General features: G+C 41.2%; 1 protein-coding gene across 1 annotated transcript; it reads right to left on the reverse strand.

Moving 5' to 3' along the window:
* Window positions 1-5,759: 5,759 nt before the first annotated feature.
* CDPF1 (cysteine-rich, DPF motif domain containing 1) lies at window positions 5,760-14,335 on the reverse strand. Its single transcript, XM_009873596.1, has 3 exons — window positions 14,223-14,335; window positions 11,920-12,031; window positions 5,760-5,909 (listed from the first exon to the last, which is right to left on the reverse strand). Exons 1-3 carry the CDS (start codon window positions 14,333-14,335, stop codon window positions 5,760-5,762), a joined length of 375 nt encoding a protein of 124 aa, XP_009871898.1.
* Window positions 14,336-21,085: the final 6,750 nt, after the last annotated feature.

The raw sequence follows: 21,085 nt of genomic DNA on the forward strand, positions 1-21,085 counted from the left end.
ACCCTGATATAGGAACAAAGTCACCTTTTAAAGGTATACCTTTTATTTGCTGTAGTCCAAACATAGCATGTAGTGCCAGCACAGTATATTACCGATGTTCCAGGAATTATTTTTACGTACTGCATTTTATTTGTAATAGAGCCAAATCACTGCAACTTGAAATTTTCCCTTGATCAGTGTCACCATACACGTATATTGTCTACTAAGATGTTTGTGTTGTATTTGTAAAAGCTCTGCTGGACTTCCTTGTGGTAACCTACAGCTGCTTATTTTCTCAACTGCAAAGGAAGCAATGAAAAAACCTTTAAAAAGCACTAACAGATATGTCACTTTCCATATGACAACATAAACATGTAAATATCTGCTACAAATTCATTATTAACTAAACCCATCTTAGGGCAGGGGTTTGTTTCCTCTTGTTTTCTCTAATGTGCTTACAGGTTTTTAAAATCTTTTTTGGCTTCTGAGGCTGTTCTGGTCTTTCTTGAACTCCTTCATTGCTATAGTCAATCTTGTGAGTTTACATTGCAAGGATGTTTCAAAACAGAATTTATTGCAAGGACCTCACTTTCAGATGCGTTGCCTCTGCCCAGGGCATAGGCTGCATGCACAAAAGAGATTAATCTGATTATAGACTGGGCCTCAAATAAGGACTGGAAGACCAAGCATAAGGTACTTACAAGTTGCTTTTAAGAATTTGATATATTATCTCAGGTTGAATGTGCAGATACAGTAATCCCTGTTGTGGAAAAGACACCAGCCTTACGATCAATGTTTCATGGCATTCTTTACACTTGAATAAAAACAAAAACTGGTGACGTGTGAAAATAATAACTGATCGAAATACTGGCAACATGCAAGTACTGCATCCTACTCCTACTGCGTGGGAGTGCAGCACAGTCATTCAAAAATCTGTTTGTGATGTGCAACAGGAACTGCAAGAAGGTTACCAAATCTTCTGGTGGGTGATTCATATGCAAAAAAACCACGCAGGGCGCTGGTCAAATCCATACGTCGTTACCTCTGGCACGTTCAGATATTCCGGGTACGTTTTGCCAGGCGGTAGCATGAGGTTGCCTTTGTAGAGACGCAGGGCCTTTGCCCTCCGGTTAGTGGCAGAGCTGTTCCCAGGGCTGGGTGTGTGTTCCAAGGGGCACCCACGGGCGGTCGTCATTAGGTGGTTGTGGCTTGTTGGCTGCTGACATCGGTGCAGGTAGTGGGAGGGAGCTGCTTCTGATCAAAACTGTCCCTCTCCCTTGGGAAATGAATCCTGTGGGATAGGTGAAGCCATGACTCCATCTCCATAGCCACAAATAACTTTCCTCTGGTTTCAGAAGTGGAAGAAAATTGATGGCTGCAGTTATTTCTTTAGTAATAACAAATCTAATCAACGTTTTAATACTGTGGATTTTAACAAGAACACCCCTCTTTAACTGTTGGACAAAGGCTGCTTTATCAGCTTCTCGAATGAGCTGTTGCTCCTGCTATTCACAGCTTTTAAAAACAATTGCCCTGAATTTTCTTTAGAAATGTAACACAACAGTTTTAATTACATCACAATGTTAAAACCTTTTTTTCACGTCTTAAATTATCTTGATGTGACACGAGAAAGCACATTTTTGTTAACATTGCCAAATCCTAATCACTAGAGCTAACAAGTAGTCAATTGAATCAAGATATCAATATTAAAGAGACAAAAACCAGATCACTGTTTCCAGTCACCTATGTTTTTAGGAGAGTTTGGGTACATTTTATTACAGTAAATACAGAACTTAGAGAACTTACAGACATTTCTTGCACAGAGCAGTCAAACCTAATTCTCATGTAATGCTTGTTTCCCAGTAAAATACCACTAATTCTAGCCAAGTTCCCATGTTTCTTTCTGCCAGAACAATGCAAATGACATTTTCAAGAAAGAACGGAAGCCCCGGTTTCACAGGGATTTATAGGAAAGACACTGTCTTGCGTTTGTGAATGTAAAAATTACCTATAGCTAAATATGATGATGCATTCTCAGATGTTACCAGCCTACTGATCTAGGATGAAAAAACTTGAACTAAACATTTTTCTTCTTTTTTACATTCTGATTTTCTTTATGTCTCCTTGAAAAATAAGAGGTTGAATTCATAGTGTTTGTGTAGAGACTGCTTTTAAAAAAAAAAAAAGTCATCCTTTAAGACTGAATGTAAAAACAGTTAATTTGAAATCTGGGTTTGCCTTAATGGTTTTAAAAAAAAATAAAGTATTTTTTAAAAGTGATTTTAATGACTTGAGCTGATCTTTTATTTCCAGGAAAGTAACTCACTGTAATGTCAGGGGTTTGAGAAAAACATACTTGTTGGCTGCCTCTTGTACATTACCCAAAGCAGCTGCCAAGTCTTAGCCGAGTCCCCCATTCAGTGACCGGGCACACACGAGTAGTTTTTACGTACATGAACGTAGTTCTGTTCTGCGCTCTTATACAACCACTTAGGATCTCAGCTGATAGCTTGTGTAAATGTTTGCAGAGTTGGGACCTGGGGAAGCACAGGTTGGTGGCACACCTGGGAATGGTGACACCCGTCGCTCCTTCTGTGATAGTACCAGTGGCACAAACGTGTTTTGTGCTGCTCTACTGTAATTAAGAACTTGACTGATTTTTGCCTTCACCTGATTTGCCTTGATTTAGTACACAAAGCCCTGCTTCAGGAAGCACTTAGCTGCTTAACTTTACACCACGGAGTAATCATGCTGATTTTTAGTAGTGAAAAAGAGTGGATAAGCAATCTTTGGTGGGATTGGTGCCCAGATTTTTTTGGGCTAGCATCAAATATCTGTTAACAAATTGCATTAAGTATGTTTACTACATAATAAAATGTGTGTGTTGCAAGGCGGAATGATATTTGAAGCATCTTTAAAGTGCCGATGCTTACAGATTTACTGTTGGACGTGCCTTTGAAATTAGGAATGCATGTGTAACATACACCTAAACATTGCATCTATAATATATATTTTTATACATACATTTCATCAATTTGTCTGCTGACCCACTTGCTGAGTCTTGCTGTGTCCCTTTTTTCTGACTGTATGAGAAGCTTGAGACATTTGTTGAATTCAACAAGCATTGACTTCTACATGAAGCGCAGCATGCCAAGTAATTTGATGAGCATGGCTCCAATTAAATCGATTGGGAGGACATGTCAAAAGTATTGCTTTCCTTCAAGGACCTGGGGGTTTATTAAGCTGGTAAGAGTGCTGAAGCAGAAATTACAGCAGAGGATAAAGAATCACTTTTCTTCATTGGCTGCACTCAGTAGCACTTGGAGGCCTAATTCCAAGCAGCAGAAAGCCCTCGGAGAACCCCTTGAAACCAAACCATGAAGGCTGTGCATACCTTGAAAAATAGATCTCGCTGCTCTAAGTCTGGGCACGAGGGCATCTTGTCTGTGAAATCACATATATACCAAATTATTTTGATCCAGAGACCACAATGTTCATGTTCAATAGGAACACAAGACTGTGGAATACATAAGCTTTAACAGCTGGGCACAGAATAATCCTTTGTCATTCCAGGAAATGCCGAAGTGCACATAGGTCAGTCACCTTTCCCTAAAGCGTGGACCAGCGATGACAGAATGTACCCAACGGTCTTGGGCTACTGAACCACTTGGTGGTACTTGCTAGAAGTAAGCTTTTGTTAACCTAAAAGGTATGCGTAACCAGGTAACTGTGAAGGAGAAGTATCCTTACCTTGGCTTTTTCTGTTATATTTGAGATAAATAAATAAGCTATACTGGGCCGGATCAAAAATTCTGTAGTTACAGCTTTTGCTCCCTTTTAACAGTGAGTCTACTCCCCCTCTGGTTCAACTTAGGAACTTAAAGGTAGGATTCTTCTATCACAATGACAAAGATAATGATTATGAATAAATAAGTTAACTGCATTTTCCTTAAAGGTTACAGAGGAGGTTGAACAGGAGAGAAAACAGCTTAGGGACACCAGAACCTTCCCTGCACATCAGCAGGTGACTCTCTCAGTCCCACGACAGAGTGGCACGTCCTACAACCAAAAAGCCCATTCTCGTTTAGATGGGAACTGCTCCAGCCAGGCTTTTAAGATCTACTTTCAAGGTTAAGAGTTAAGATACAACCTCTGCAGACATTGTGAAATACAGGAAATAAAATGTTTTAGAAAGACGTTTGCTAGTATAAACATGTCATGTGATCTCATGTAACTTAGGTTGCTTGGTTTTAAGATGAAGAAGTGCTGTGTTTCTGGTTTCTCTCCTCTTTTACAGCTGTGGTTTTTGCATCAGATATGCCTCTCATGTACAGAGCAGACAGATAACACTACAGCTTTTAAAGGTGGTGTGTCTAACATGAAACAAATCTAATACTACCCATTTTAAATGTTTGATATTGCTTTCTTTGAAAATGTAGTCTCTTGTTAAAGCAAAAAAGGAGTCTGAATTGTTGACTTCTAACATGTACCTTTTTTTCCACAATTAAAGATGTATATGCATTCTATGTCTTAAAGCATCTAGAGCTTGAAAAGACTACTAAGAGGTCCATTATTGCTCCTCTAGTAACTACAAGAAATTCCAGACCTCAATAGAGGACACCAATACACTAGGTTCGGAAAAAAAAAAAAAGAAAAAAGAAAGATTTTCAGATACTCAAACGTCCTAAAGAACTAAAAGTAACTCACTGAAATACTGTTGATTTCTTTTAACAGATACACAGTTCACTTTACTAAAATTATCAACTTCAGATGTTGACATATAACAATATAGAGGGAAGAGTTGAGAAAAGAGATGACAACCAAGGCATTAACAGGTTCTGAACCAATGACCAACAAAAGCTTGAGTAAATAACATGATTTGGCAATTAGCGAGCACTGTAGACATATCCTTAAGGTGTGTGACTAAGTGGTTTTACATAAATGCCACCTAAATCTTCCTTGTAATTAAGACAAAGTCAACTGTGAAGCTAATTTTTGAGCTAAACAAACTGCTGTTTTCCTAACAAATTTCTACCCCTATTTTGACTGAAATTATGTTTCTGAAATTCCTTTTCTAGCTGCAGTTTAATGGCCCACTTTAGGAAAATACTGAGCTTATTAATTGAACTTTTTTTATTTCCAGGTTAACTGATGTGAAAGTGAAATTTGAAAGTGAAAAGGAAGTCATCTTTACTTGGAAAGCATAAACTAGATGTATTAAGGGTCCTCTCCTATTGCTGTATTGACATGGCCTGGAAGAGTGACTGGAAAATGACTGCAAGTGCAAGTGACTTGTATCTTTTATCTTTTTTTTTTTTTTTGCCTACTGTAATCTTACCAGGACAGCACTGTCAGGTTAATAATTGGTGTATACTGACTTTCTTGGATGTATACTGAATTAAGCCAGATAAATCTGTCTCAGATTTTCGTAACACCGCAGGAGTGTCAAGAACAACACAAAACATTAAAATAACAAATGTGAAAATTAGGACACGATTCCTATGCTACGTGCCTTTTAGATTTTTACTGCATGTGTTTTACATGGTGCCAACAGGCTTGTCTGCCTTTCTGGCTCTTCAGCACCTTAGGGCCATACTGCTGGCACAGCAGTCGCTGCACGATGATGTTTGAAGCCAAGCCAATCGTAAGGAAATGTGTTACTGCGTGCTGTAGTAGTGCGCTGATGAAGGTCACTTCTTTAAAAGGAGCAACATGATAGTCTCCAAAAGGAGAGAGGAGGCACCCCAGCCAAAGAACTGTCTCTCCTGGTCCTTCAGGATTTATGTTCTCGTATCCTTTTTTTTACAGGGGAAGGATTTTTGTTGGGATTTTCTTTTATCCATATCTTCTTGTATTTCCAAAGGAAAGGCCTTCAGGTTTTCCTTCACACAGGGGAGGCAGAACCTTTTGGAGTAGAACAGACTACATTCCTGTAAAGAAAATAACATTATTAGCAGGATACACAAAATGGAACTGCTTAAGTTCCAGTCTCATTAAAGCTCATTTATATTTAAAATTCTGCTAAATTAAGTTATTCTTCTAGGTTGAAACATTCCAGTGATTTTGCTTCTTTCTATTCAATAATTCTAACTCCTGGTTAGAGCTAACTGGATGAAAAATAAAAATTGGGTCTGTAACAATCACTTATCAGATCAACTGTCATGTTGCTCCTTTTAAAGAAGTGACCTTCATCAGCTCACTGCTACAAAGAACAGTAACACATTTCTTTACAAGCAGCTTGTCTTTCAAGGTCATTCATGGTTCTCCTGCTTCACCACCATTCATGGTTCTCCTGGTGTGATCACCACATCCCCAACAGGATTTAATGAGTAAGCGGGAGCTGGTGTTGCTGATGGATTGTTCTTACAGAGTTAAACATGAATAAAGGCATCAGTTTGGGTGGATCAGGACATCTTTATGGGAGTAATGGATTCCATGGGGTTTACCAAAATAGTCAAGTTTTCCTCTAAAGTTAAATCTTAGCTTACGAAGAGTTCTCCCTTCTGAAAGGATCTTCCAAGTTCCTGCACTGGTGTGTGAGACTTGAAGCCTCAGAACATTCTTCCTCGCCCATCTCCGCAAATGCAGCCTGAAAGCCAACACAAGTACAAAGAAGGTAGGCCAGGGGCTGTAGGCTCTCCCAGGCTTTAGCCACACCTTCTTCCATAACTCCACAAAATACTACTCTTCTTTCTGTGTGATTGTATTGCCCTAGGAGAATAGTAAAAAATATAAATACTTTATCAATACAGTAGTGGTGTCCAATAACCAGAATAGCCAAATGAGTTTAATTTGGCTGAGACCATTCAACTGAGATTTCATCCATTACCCACGTTTACCTTGAATAAAGGTACTCGTTGATTAAAAACTAAAAACATATATGGTACTAAAACTCGAGCTGGTCTCTCTTCTCTGATACTTGATGGCAAATCATAAAAGCACAAAGAAGGTATTTTCCCTGTCCTTGAAACTGAATGACACTATGATCGGACGTGTTTTGTTCACAGTTAGTTTGGTCAGCAAGTGTTACAGACCCAGTATTTATTTTTCAATCAGTTAGCTCCAAGTAGATGTTAGTTATTGAATGGAAAGAAGCAAAACTGATGGAATATTTTAATCTATTTGCAGTACAAACTTTGGACAACTGGAAGAGAAGCTTATTAATGTATTATTCCTTTGCCCTGTGGTGAGACTGAAGTCCGAGGTTCTCCTGGCATGCTGATCACTGAATTCCAAATAGGATTTAATGGGTAAGCTGGAGCTGGTGTTGCTGATGGATTATTCCTGGGGATTTAAGCATGAATAAAGACATCAGTTTAGATGGATCATGACATCTTTTGGGGAGTAATGGATTCCATGCGTTCTACCTAAATAGCGAAGTTTTCCTCTTGCCATGGTCTTTTGCATCTGGCCCTTCTCTGGGGGGCTTGGCTTGGACGTTTCTGTGTCTCTGTTCTTGCTTTAGTTTCCCTAGTCACTATCTAGACTTCAGCAGATGATTATCTCAAAATCACAGTCAGCCTGCTTCTGTGTGACTCTCAAGCCTGAGGAACAATTTTGCTTCATCTGTTGTCCCTCTTCTGCACTGACAGCCAGGCACCTTCCTATTGATAGTTAGTGTGAGGCTTTGGGTCTCTGAAAAAGCCCCAAAACTGGATTGCAGTTGCACAACCTCGAGAGCCCATTGTTTTTTGTCTCTTGGTATCCTTAATACTTTAAGCTGCCAATTAAAAAGAGAAGATTAGAGTTTAAGTTGGCCCTGCTAGTCCTGTTTGTATTGCGAAACGGCCCAGAGCTCCCCCTGCCTCCCGGCAAAGTCCATGGCTCCGCAGCGATGGACGCTGCACCACGGGGCAATGGCAAAGGAGGGGAGAGGCTTTTCGCCTTGTTCTGTAGATGGGAGACCATGATGTTAAGACCCAGCTCCTCACAGATATACAGGTGCTAAACTTGCTTTCTTTTAGCTCAAATGAGTTGCCACCTTTTGCCGATTATACAAATTATGAATGTGAACTTTTGCACATCTGGGCACTGGCTCCTCGTACCCTTAGTCCTCCTCGCTCAGTCATTTATTCAGCCTAGCTGTTGTTTTAAAGCCCTAAGAATTACACTTACTAAGTATAGTCAAGCCTTTCTTTGACCATTTCTTCTTATCGAGTTCTGTGTTTAACTGGATGATTCTTTACTATGTTTCCATGACCAAGGCAGCAGGGGGCCATTTCAATTTCAAACTTAATACTCCAAGTCAGGCAAAACCGAGCTGTCAAAGCATGCTGCCAGAGTTTATTTCTCCTTTGACATGGATCACGTCTGAAGGTAACATATACAGGGAAAGTATCTATACCACACTTGTAAAGGAAACTCTATGTAAAGGGAAGGTTCTGCCTCACGGTGTCCAGGATTGACCCCACATGACTGGAACTTGAGTGGAAAGTAGCTGCAGTATTACATTTATCACTTAATATGTACAATCATGTCCAAGGTCAGAGTTTAGTCACCTTCTGCTGAGGTGGGCAGTAAGGGGTGAAACTTGCTCCCTTTCCTCCTGTCTTCTCCAAAAGCCACCTCTTTTTCTATGTTTACTAAGTGTTGCTATAAAAAAGAAGTAACTGTTAAATAACTAAAATGGTCAAAGTATATAATTGCCTCTCCCCTTTTCTGAAAGAGAAACAGCAAGAAGGGCACTCGACCTTCCTAAGGACTTGTAAAAGCATTTTATCATTTTCCTTTTTGTGGGGTTTGACATGTTTTAAGACATCACAGATAACAAACAGAATTAGGTTGGACCAGAAATAATGGCACCTACCAATGCACTGTGCTAGACTTTGGTTCATTAGGGTGATGTACGCTGCAAGCTGACTGGCATAAATTAACTGAGTGAGACTTAAGAGAATACTTGAAGACATGAGTTTATGAGCATTATATAGAACAGTTGCTAAGTCTTGACTTTCCTTGGCACAGGAACTATAAGGAAAGACACTTCAGCTAGCATGGGTTGTCTGACAAAAAGCCCAAGATCTGAGCTGTATCTAAGCCTCCTTAAATACAAAAGCAAGTAAATTAAATCCAATTCCTTTGCCAAATCTAAGAAAGTCTTGCCAAGTCAAAGAAAAGTCTTAATTTTGCCACAGATTTGTCTAGTATTATTTTGAATTAAAATAAAAGTAAAAGCTCCTTTGCAAAGAGGCCCAAGAAACCACGATTTTCTTCAGCCTCATTTCTTATGTTGTAACATTATGGAAACACTCAGTGCAGGGCTGAGTTGATCTACTCAGGTCAAGCACAAGCAGGAACCAAAACCAATCCACAGAGATGTTATCCTAACTTTGGTGCTTTCAAATGCCTTGGATAAGTTTTTACCTCTCTGAGCTTCTAATTTTCCCTGCATGAAAGAGGAATAGTATGTGTTTACCTACTTTGTGGTGTGGGTGTTTAAATCAGTAATTATAATTTCTACAGATCGCTTTCAATATTACCTAAGCAGTATTGCTAAATACATTTTGAAACCATAGTCACATGTGTGATTCACTACCTGGCCTGGCCAGTTCAGTAGGAAATTTATTCTCAATTATTTACAATCAAGGTTTTGCTTTGACTGATACCATCAGGGGAATCTTGAAGACTCAGATAACAAGAAGTAAATGATTGACATATTTCCACAATAGGCAGGAATGTCAAAAAGATTACAAGAGAAATCTATTAGTGCTTTGCTAATCTCTCCTATACATTGCCATGCCCTAGATTAACTGAAACAATTAATAAATCTTTTAAAAGCAAAAGACTCACCTTTATTCAGAAATGCACACTGTGTGAAAGATACTGAGAGGCTCAAATGTTGTATTTCTGAGAGATTTAACTGCCAGACTTGGAAATACCTGTTGAATCTTTCACAAATTCAAGACACTTCATTTGGGAATGAAAATAGCTAAACGTGCTCGCCCAAAATGAGTCTGAGCTGCTAGTCTCCTTCTGTTAAAAAGGAGGGATAAACCTGATGTATTGGGGCAGAAATCAAGTCCAAACTGTATCTGACTAGCTGCGCTTGCCTCTCCCTCTGGCTGTGCATGGGAGTGAGTCAACTACCAGCCAAGACAGGGACACTGTTCCTCAGAATATCTTGCTCACATGTGAGCTTTGTCTCCACACAACTGTCTTGAGCTACTTGGCTCTGGACACTCGAGCCCAGCTACCAAAGATGTAACCAGAGAACACTAGCACTTCATCCGACTGGCAAGCACTCCTCAGATAGTTCCAGAATGGAAAAAAAAAAAAAAAAAAGATCTCGGTTGCAATCTCTAGTCTGACCTTACGGTGATTTTCATTCATTCAAACGACAGGAGAGACTTCACAAATAGGAAATGAACCTAATCAGGAGAAAGGTGTTATTGCATGCCCTTCTTAGGACAGTGGACTAAATCCATCCTTGTTGCTACTCCCTGCAAGTCAGAATAGCAGCTAAACTTGTCCAAGTGTGCCAGTTTTCCTTTCGTTTGTCCAACATGCTAAATTTCGTCAGTGTAATTTGCCTCTTCATTTTGCTCAAGAGAATTTCCTCAAGTCCCCACACAGAAACTGTCTGGCATTGGCACATGAGCTGTCTCAGTTGCCCAGATGATCTCACGTCATGCTCTGAGGAGGCCAGAGGTGTTCCTTTGTCGCATCGAACAATAATGGCCACCAAACACACACACAAAAAATAAAATCTACATCATAGAATCATAAGACTGTTTAGGTTGGAAAATACCTTTGAGATCATCAAGTTCAACTGTTAACCCAGCACTACCAGGTCCACCACTAAATCATGTCCCTAAGCACCACATCTACTCAGCTTTTAAATATATTCACCCAATCTTTAGCAGGTCTCTCTGTTTGAAAACTCCCACTACTAGCTACTTGCAGTAAGGAGCATGTCACTGGGGCTGGACCCTAAACACTGCAGCTACAAAATGGGCTAAAAAGGTTGAATTTGAAAACTGCTAAAGCTGATACCTGAGACCAAGCTGTGCTCTTGCTAAGAGCTCACACTATTAGCGGGATTCTAGACTTAAGCACACTACTTTAGGATAGCAAACAACCACTTGGAAAGAGAAGGCAAAGATCTGGCTGCTCTTAGGGCAATGGCACCTGGTATAACAAACATATGGAATAAACAATCAAGTGACGTCTCCTCGTGGGCTGAGTCACGCGCGAGTTCTGACTGCTGTGTGAGTCCCAAGCCTCTTTCAGCCACAGAACTGGCTTGCCGAGGAACCAAAGTTTTCTCAATTCATTGTACTGCCTCCGGGCACTGATAATTGTGTAATAACTTGTCTTCATTTTTGCTTTGAACTCACAGCAAACAAAGGGGCCAGTTCTGCACTGAGGAGAAGGAATTAAGACAACTGTAATTTTATATCGCCTTTCTGAACCACACTCAGATTTCATAGTTTTAAGGTTGCGTACCAGCTGCTACTCAAATTCGTTCTTCTTCAGAGAGCTAACGTGACGTTGCACAACTCTCCACCCCCTTGTCTACATTAGCTTTTGCAAATAGGATGGCAGCCCTGTGCTGTGGACGCAAACCTATCAAACCATGGATGGTGATATTCCTGTTAGGGAAGAAAAAAAATAATAATCTACTGTCCATATAGTACAATCTACTGAATCTTAAAGGACTTGAAATGGTATGGGATCTTCCTTGCATTTCCTTGTGCTAGGAAAATGGGAAAGAGCACTCATTGTGTTTGTGAGGCTGGGCTGTGCTCACCTGTAAGCAGTTCACTTGTTGCTGATCATTTTCATTTAATAGAGAGAAAGCTTTGTCTGGGTGAATTCACTAGAACATACAATTAACTTGCCTTAAAAACAGGTTGTTTGGGTTTAGGCTGTTTGGTCTAACAGGTCACCAGGACTGGAACAAAAAAGAAACTATTGAAGAAGCAAATTTTGGTTGTTACTTACTGTACCAACACACACTGATCTGCTACACAAACTGCAGTGAGACCCAAGGATGAGGAATTTGTCCTTGTCCGGGGTGAAAGGATCCTTCATGACATAGCTTTCTTCCAAAAGCCTATAAGAGAATAATTTCAGGCTTTTAAGGGTAAATTTCACAGTAGGGAGAACTGAAATGGGGCAATTGTGGAGGCTGAAAAGGTATCAGCCCTTTCTACTTCATTTGCTCAGTCTGGTGGTATACACGAGGCAGTGCAGGTCCCTTCCTCTTCAAAACTAACACTGTGGCTGCCTTTGGCCCTATACTGCACTTTCTATCAATTTGTTTTCCAAAATTAGGACAATTGGTGATTCTCTCAACATTATCTTACTCGGTTTTTCTCAGTGTTCTACCTTAAAGTATTTTTTATCTTCCATTTTTATGGCAGGCACTCCTTAGGATGGACAACTTCAGGACCTTGTCAAGTTATCATTTTGACTGCACAGTTTTTAATTCCAAGTTCTAGTCCAAAGCTGAGTGTATGTGAGTAACAAATAAAAAGGGTTTGTTGCACTTAGTTATGTCACTGCTGTAAAGCTAAGAATTCCACCTCTGAAAGCCGGAGCTACTGGCACAGAGCATTGCAATGTCTCCAAATACGCTTATTTTATGTCACAGACTATACTGTTTGCTCCAGGGTATTGAGGGAGTGTATTTATTAATAATTTGCCAAACTGCTTGGGAAAGCCTAAGGTCTTATTCTTCCTGGGAGCCCCAGGAAGAATATTACAGAAGTCAGTTGGATGTCTGTCTGCATAGGGGACTCTGCAAGACTGAGTGGACTTAAATCAAACTTGGCTTCTACAGTAACGTAGAGCATAATATATATTTAAAAGGTATTCTGTTAACTCATACTACCTTCTCCTTGTCTACAAACACACACACACAATGTACGCACATATGTGTGCAGGAGTGAGCATATTCCTTTTTTCTTCTCTTCTCCACTCAACCAAAAAATGGTAGGCTCAAGTATTCCACTGTTAGGAAAGATCAGGCATCTTAACACGGCAGATCACCTTGCCAACAAGTCTCCTACTGTACAAAGTCTGGATTACCCTCAGAAAGCTCCCATTGCAAGATCCACAGTCTTAATGTAGTCCATCAGTGCAGAGATCTGGTGCATTTTACAAGCCTTCATGTCTGGCATATGTTTCGTGCGGCACTCCATTCAGGACGTGTGAGTAGAACAGAGAGAAAGCCAATAAAGATAGTGTGTAAAGCTATTTCTTATATGCACATAGAGAAGTGCTACGCTTCAGCATTATTCTTTTACTTTTTGAATCTCAGCACTCCAAATAAAGCTGAGATGTTACCACTGAGCTGGGATAACCTAAAGATTCATGTTTGGCTTTGATTCACACTCCTTAGGAATGGACCTATTCAAAGGTGGACATTGGTCTGGTGAGTAGGAGAGGGGAAAAACAGTAGCACCATGGCATCTGGAATGATAAAAGCTGCCCAAGGAAAACAGCTGTTTCCATTTTATAAGAAACTGAGCAGTCTTGGTGGGTGAAATGCTGAGTACATGCCTGACTTCCCGTTTCAGGGAGCTCCTGACCATGTTTGCCTGATGGGTTTGTTGACCAGGATGGCCTCAACATAGCTGCTCGTACATTTAAAGCTAAGTGCTTTGTTTTATGGGGTGTTTAATGTCTGCAGACAAAGTCATAACTGGTTTCTGGTCAAACCATCCCTACTTAGGAAGGACAGAAAAGGCTTCAGTCTCCTAAAATGTAAATATGTGCTAAATTTCCACACATTTTAATGTCATACAATCTGCCAAAGAATTGTCTAATTCATGCAAAAAAGCATTGCTGTTCAAAACTCTACATCATGTCAAATAGTTCTTAAAAAGTGTTTTTACCATCTGTATTTGCTTCATGCTGTGTTTACATGTTGCCCAGCTAACACAGCTGGGAGGGAAGGACTATTCCCAGAAAGGCTAGGCTGACAGTCAACAGCATTCTAGTAGGAAAATAATGGTATAGGTAAATAGTAGGGTGATCAGTGGGGTTAGGAAATAGTTTAAATATAAATCTTGGCATGGTATTGAAGCAGGACGAGGAAGTTGATTTTTGTTTTTGTTAGCAAAGCTGTCAATTTTTAACATTTTTTGCCTTTGGAAAAAAAGAAGGTAATTTTAAGTACCAAGTCTCATATTCAGAGGCAACGTGACATGTTACTGGGTTCATGCAGTGCACATCATTCCACAGCACAAGGCTTCCAATGCTCATAGCATAAAGTCTGTAGCATGAAAGACTGTACTTACACAACAGAGAGTGCATTTGGTGGTTTGTGCCCATAGTACGTGTACGGAGCTGTTAAGCCGCATAGCTGACATGTGAACTCTCCTGTAGGCTGAACTTCTTTGGGAGCATCCATCTTTAGGCTACCTAAAAGAAACACAAGAATTTTTTAGCTCCAAAAATGCAATATTGGGAGCATGCCTGCAAGAAGATTAAACTGATGTGGGACATCTGGCTATGTGAATTAAAATCCAGTGGGAAACTGATGACTGCAAACCTTGATTAGTAAATCTTTTCTCCCAAATCAAGTTGGTTTCCCGTGTCCCAGTTAAATTTACAAATTCCTTGGACAGGTTTAGAAATTGCAGCCTGGGAGCCTGACTATAAACTTCACCTATTAATTCGGAGCTTGATCCATGAAAAAATTTAGGTAACAAAGTACTTGGCTTTGATTTGGAAAACGCTTTGCTCAGCTGAGGCCTATGCTCCCCAAGTGCTTTCCAGGAAATGACTCCCTCCCTGCCATGCGGAATCCCAGCTTAGTTCTGCAACGTCTCCTCTGCCTGTCTCTTCTCACAAACTGCAAATGGAGCCGTGAAAGGGTTTGGGACCCCGCTCAGGAGGCAGGTACCACAAAGGTAGGTGGTGCAATGTCTCACCCCGTCTTTTCTTCTTGTTCACCTTCGAATAGAGTTTTGGAACCTTAACCCTGGTTCCCTGTTCTTATCTGGTTTCCTGTGGAAACAAGGATGGTACAATCACCCCATGTCTAGATAGTGTTGGCCCTTTCAAGCCACAGAGAGCAGAGGAGGAGGTACCTTTAAAAAAGTTTAAGTCGTATAACTTTTATGAGAACAGGCAGAAGAAGGAGATTCTGCTTCATCTTCATGGAGGATACCCATCTGTTTCTGTGAGAGAATCTGCACATATTATATTACTATTCAGAGAGTCCATCTCTCTGAAAGACTTCAGACATCCGTTACAAAGATGTAGCTGTCGGTCACAATATGAAACATAGGAAGCCGTGCTTCATCAGCTTTGGTGCTTGCAAGATGACTTGTTTAAAATCTTGGCCGTTGATTTACATTTGGGAGCTTACTCTTCACTGATACTGTAGTGGAGAGTCACATCCCAAGTTGCTCAAAAAGCTTAGTGTGGCAAGTGTGCTTTTAGGGCTGGTTTTGGAATGCGTGCACAATCAGATCACACACAGCCACCCGTGTGCATGCCCAAATATTGCACCAATCCACTAATGCAAATTGGGTGTCTTTGCTCCTCTGCATCATTTTCTTGAACAGACAGATTCACCTTGCGCTTGGCAAGAAAACTGAAGCTTTTAGCCTAAAAGCCCTCAAACTTTTCATTGCATGCAGTTTTTTGCTGCAAATCTGTTAGCGTGGTTTTTTTTAAGTGAAGTGGAGCTGGCACCAAGCTTGTAGTAAGGTGAGCACTAGAGGCTCAGATTTGGGCAGTATCTCAGCAGTCAAGCTGCTTGTGCTCACAGCTGAGCAGACATCTAGCATGCCCAAGGACCATTCCCACTCTCCCAGCTTTGCAGCCATGCCCTTCCCCTGCAGAGCTGATTCAGCTCACTAAGGCCGTGTCTCTTGATGTTTCAGCTCAGCTCAGGGGTTTTCTTTGGCAACAAATTGCCTTACTGTCCCCACTTACTGCACTCGGGTTTGCGGGGCAGAGCAGTCTTACAGCACACAAACTGGATGGTTTCAGATGAAACTACGCTGAAAGGTGTGCTCCAGAAGCACACTGAGGTTGCACTCCAACCTCAATGCCCAGCTAATGGCCAGGCAGTGTGCAAGGTAGGACCAGAGGTAATCTGAAACATCCCAAAGCATCAAGACTGGGCAGCTGGTATCCAACATCAAGCACCTTGGTCTATGGTTTCACTCGTACTGCATCACACTAGTTACTAAAGTAGTAACAAAAAAAATACCTTCTTTTTTTTCCCCAATGTCCTTTTCTCTCTTTTTTTAGGAAACTTAAAATGGCTTGCAGAGAAATCCAACAACTGCTAACAGTAGTCCAAGGTAAGAGGCAAAACTGCGCGGCCAGGATAGAGGGAGGGCTGAGATGAGGGACCTGTATTTCCTTCTTTCCGTGACAGTAAGCTGCTATTTCTGCTCACCCTGTGTGGTGAAACTGAATCCTTAGAGACATATGCTGTGAAGGTGAATTAGGGGCAAGGTGAAGCAGAGTTGTGATGACTTGTCACCTAATGTTCCAGCAGAACAGGGAGCCCCAAGATCCTCAGAGGTTACTGACGCTTAATAACAGGCCTCCAGTTCAGAAAGGCCTACCCTGTTAAATCCAACTTAATTTAGGGAATAATCTCCCTTATTCCATCATTTCTTCACCACCAGCCTTTCCACTGCCATTCCTGGCATTTCGGGGGAACTCTTCAAATGTAACATCAATGGGGATGCGCTGGTTTAATAAATAAATTTGTGATACCTCAGGCAACTACATTTTTTCAAAAGTGATGTAATCCTTGGATATCGTGTATTTTCCCTACCTCACAGCGATGCTTGAGAGAATTTAATTAACCAAAGTGCTTTCAGGTTTTTCAGTTAGAGATAAGGCATCTATATGCTACCTATTTCTCCCTGGGGATCAAAATTCAGATTCTTCAAACTATTCACAAACTCAGCTAAGAAGTTTGCTTTTTGAACCCTGCATTCTAGGATTATCAGATAAATCCCCCAGACCTACCTACATTTCCCTTTTCTGTAGGTAGTTAGTAGCAATACTAAGACACCCATCTGTCTGAATGAGATTCAGTCCAGAAGACTGTATGCAATTTTTTTGTAATCAACCCTTTTTAAAAAGGGGAAATAATTAACCTCACAGAGGTAGAGTGTGGAAAGTCAGCTGAATCAAGTCAAGAAGACTGTCATGGTGATCTTTTCTTTAAAATAATGCAAAACACTAAGAACAACAATAAAAAAAATAGTATTTATGGCAGCAAGGATCACAGACTTTGGAATGAACGTGTCCTGATTCCAAGTCAAAATAACAGCCCTGGGTTAAGAACTGAAGTGCATTAGATATAGAAACACCTGCTCTCTTATAGACTATTGGCATGTAGAACAGAATCTGTTCAGTGACTACCACTGGGAAAGAATGATATCTATGTACAAACAGATTGTTGGCTATGCCAGTTGAAAAGCATATGATCCTGCCTGCGCCTTGCAGATGAATTTATGATGTTTTCCATCTTACTCCCTGCTTACAAATCACTGGTATCAGCTGCACCAAGTTTTATTTCACCCGGAACATCATTTATCCCGACAGCTTGTTACACGGCAGCACTTGGGAAAGTTAAGGTCACCATCTCAGGGTGTGAAGGTAATGAACGTACACATTTCAGAGTGAATTCTCCCTTTCAGAAGTAAAGTTTGCTATACAGCAAAGTAAAGCCGTTTTCCTTACGGAGAAATAAAGTTAGTGGCAAATGTAATACGCTCTTTGTTTATGCACATGCTTCAAACCTTTAGTCTAAAACACCAAGCAGACAAGTCCTAAGACACGCTTTATCACAAACACTTCCAAAAAGCTCGTATGCAATTAAATGAACTGTATCTTTATGTCAGACAGCAAGTGCACAAAAGCAATTCTGGGATAAACCCACAGTTGAGACAGACCTCGGTTTATCACAGAGCAAGCTCACTGGTTTGGCCTCACACGCCACCTTAGCAAGATGCCTGATAGGACAACTATAACAAGGGGTCTGACTCCCCTTCAAGCAGACACATGATGTGTGAGTGAGAACTCATTTCTCTCTAGCATGCCAACAGGACGAAGGATCTCTTGAGGAGACAGAAGTCTCTGGCACTAATCCCTTTGTAATAATGACAAGCAAATTTGCGACCTCCAGTGACTCAAAGCATCACCAGTGCTACCACTGGCGGCTTCTCTTTTTCTGGAAAATTTTTGAAGCAGCACCATGTCCCAGTAATGTGTATCTGACTGCCTGGTATGTACCAAAGAACTCTTTTGCAGCAATTCATTTAGAAGTGAGTTCTGCCAAACCATTTGCCATTTTGGCTGGAAGCCGCAAGGTACTTAAACACACACGAACTTTAAGCACATACACATAGCTCTTCTGAAAGAACACGGCTACCCACATGTGCTTGATTACGAAGCAAACGCCAAACGTGCACGCTCAGCAAAAACCTGCCAAGTCAAGCCCAGAATGCTGCAGATTGTGCATGAGGTTGGCCCATGTGTCACAGCACACAGATTTGAATGCCACACTAACAAAATAATTGCAGTGACAGAAAGGCCCTAGTTAGGTAGTGCTATAACAGTGTTTCTCCATGCTGATACATGATATGAATGTAGGGAAGTTCTCTAGAGACTCCTAAAAACTCCAGGGCAGTTCTGCTCGGAGCATACTGCTAACAGGCCTGGAAGGCATGCCAGAAATAATAAATCACCATTAAATTATCAGGGTCAGTGGCAAAGTAGTGGCACAGATAAGTAATCTGATTTTTTTTTCTTCAAACCTCATTAGCACAAGCCTTTACAATGCACAGGTTAAGCCCCTCTTAATGCTCCACAGGAGACTCATATATTTCTGAGTCACCGATAAAGTAAAGAACCTATAGAAGAAACAAACTGCCTACAGACAAGACACAGACTTTGGTCTGAAAGGGTGTCAGACAAAACCAACATGACACACCTTTAATCCTCTCCAATTAAACCCTTGTTTCTTTTACCTTTCTTTGCCATGATTCTCCTGCAGTATGTGCTGTTGATGACGATGACCTATTAAAATATGCACAGTTTCATTCTCTGTGGGAAGAAGTGCTCTCTAACAGAAGGGTAGGAGCCACTGAATTCATAGCCTGGTAAATGCCAAGTCACTTTGTAGTGTTTGGCGTAATATAAATTTAAATACGCTTCAGCACCAGGAATGCACTCACCTCCTTCCGAAAAATGATCTGTTGCCTAACTGCTTAGGTAAAAGATGAAATAGCAGAACCTTCTTACCTGCTAATTAATCCCCAGGTGAGCAAATTAATCCCTAGGTGAGCAACTCTCTTCCTCCAGTTCCTTCATGTTATTGCCCTGCAGGCATGTTTAGGTCACCTGTTGGCTGCCTCCCTGCTTTTCCTTTGAGGTGACTTACCTTGGGTTCAGTGTAACAAATTAGCCCAGGAACGCAATTTCACCAAGAGTGGTCATTTGGAACTTTTACCCTTAATTGCCTCTCCCAAAGATGATCTGATTGACTCAAACCTTGACTTGTCGCAGCAACTTCTCCCTTTAGGCTGGGAGAGGGAGGAGGACACTGATCCTGCTGATATCGCTGTGCTCCCTCTGCTCTGATCACTGCACATCAGCTACCTTCTAGGTATCGGTCACACAGCAGGCCCCAAGCTCTGCTTTTTAATGTCAGATTATGCAGATTCCCTGTGGCAGTAGGATCAACAGCCCAGGTGGCCACAGATGTGAAAGCAAGCATGTTTTCTGGACAGCTGTAGGACATGTTTGAACGGGGTGTGTCAGAAGAAAGAGAGGAGTAATACAGACGAGCAAAACAAACTCTTTCCTCAGGTAAAAAGGCTTTTCAAACACGGGATGAATCTCAAAAAGGCACCTATTGATAAGACATGTGATTTAGCAAAGCTGAGAAATCAACACTTTAAAAAAAACCCTAGCCTAAATACTCCTTACTTGAACATGGCAGGCAGCCACGTCTGAATTAGGCAGCCTTTAATACGGAGAATCTCAAATTAGGTGAGAACTTAACAGCTTCACACAGGAACGCTGCAACAAGGCACTAACTGGTATATACCACTGTCCTCTAGCGGATGCACTGGACCAGTACAGCCCCGGGAACCAGCAGGATCACTGTCACCCGCTGCGGGGTGACACCCGGGGCACCTACGCAGTGCAGAGTGACTCCACCGTGAGAGCCCGGCTAAGAAGATGACACGGTTAAGAGTGACGGACAGAACGGCACAAAAGCAAACTGCCCAAGCATGGCAGAGGCCAGCTCCATGTCTGGTTGCAAGAGGCACAGTGGGTGGTGGATCTCTTTGCTGCTGAGCAATCCTGACAGAGGAGGGAGAACTACAGTGTCATTAGTTCTTTGTTTCCTTCCCCTCTCCCTAAAACTGATGTACATTCATATCTGGGTTTCTGCTCGATTCCCCTCATTCCTCCTTCTTCTTCTCTTTCAACAGGCTTTCCTTAGCGCAGTACTAAGCTTATCACATCACCATCCATGACACCATTCTAACATTCTTTACGTAAAGTGACGGAGGAGTTAAAGGGAGGCAATGCAAGCTCCTTGTTCTCCTCACAGCATGGTTATAGAGACTCACTGGAGAGGAGGTAATACAGGAGATTCAAACACTGCAGTATTCACGGAACTGAACATGAGCTCTGGATTAGTTAATCCTTGCCAAAAGGGGAAACCAGACCTGAGGTCTGATTTCATTGAATCTCCCTTCTGGTACAGCCACAATAAATTAGTGTGCTATGGATGTAGGTTACCCCCTGCACTGTACTGATTTTGTTTTCCTTCCAAACTATAGCTCCCTATCATAGCTTTGTTAGATTAATATCCATAGCGTGGAAGAACAAGTCAGTAAGGCTCTATTAATATATAAGTGATGATGATTTCTTTTATGTTGTCCTTTCAGAAAAGTTATGGAGAGCCATACATGTACCATTCAAAGTATCAGCTTGGTTAAGCACCATCTAAACTTAGTGCAACACTTTCCAACAGTCTAAGAATAGGAACACCAGATTTGGTGGAAATACCCGAGGAGAGGCTAACATAGTGATTTGGGAAATAAGACACTGCAACTTGACATAATCCTGAAAGAAATAAATATAGCTTCAGTGATTTATTTCC

The sequence above is a fragment of the Apaloderma vittatum genome, unplaced genomic scaffold, assembly GCF_000703405.1.
Source record: "Apaloderma vittatum isolate BGI_N311 unplaced genomic scaffold, ASM70340v1 scaffold8010, whole genome shotgun sequence".
Taxonomy (NCBI): Eukaryota; Metazoa; Chordata; class Aves; order Trogoniformes; family Trogonidae; genus Apaloderma; species Apaloderma vittatum.

Excerpts from the sequence above, each read along its gene's own strand:
- CDPF1 (XM_009873596.1), bottom strand. The coding sequence starts at position 14,335 with ATGGATGCTCCCAAAGAAGTTCAGCCTACAGGAGAGTTCACATGTCAG. Across the intron at positions 12,032-14,222 it reads CCAAATGCACTCTCTGTTGT|GCTTTTGGAAGAAAGCTATG; the intron begins GTAAGTACAGTC and ends ATTCTCTTATAG. Across the intron at positions 5,910-11,919 it reads GATCAGTGTGTGTTGGTACA|GAATGTAGTCTGTTCTACTC; the intron begins GTAAGTAACAAC and ends TTTTCTTTACAG.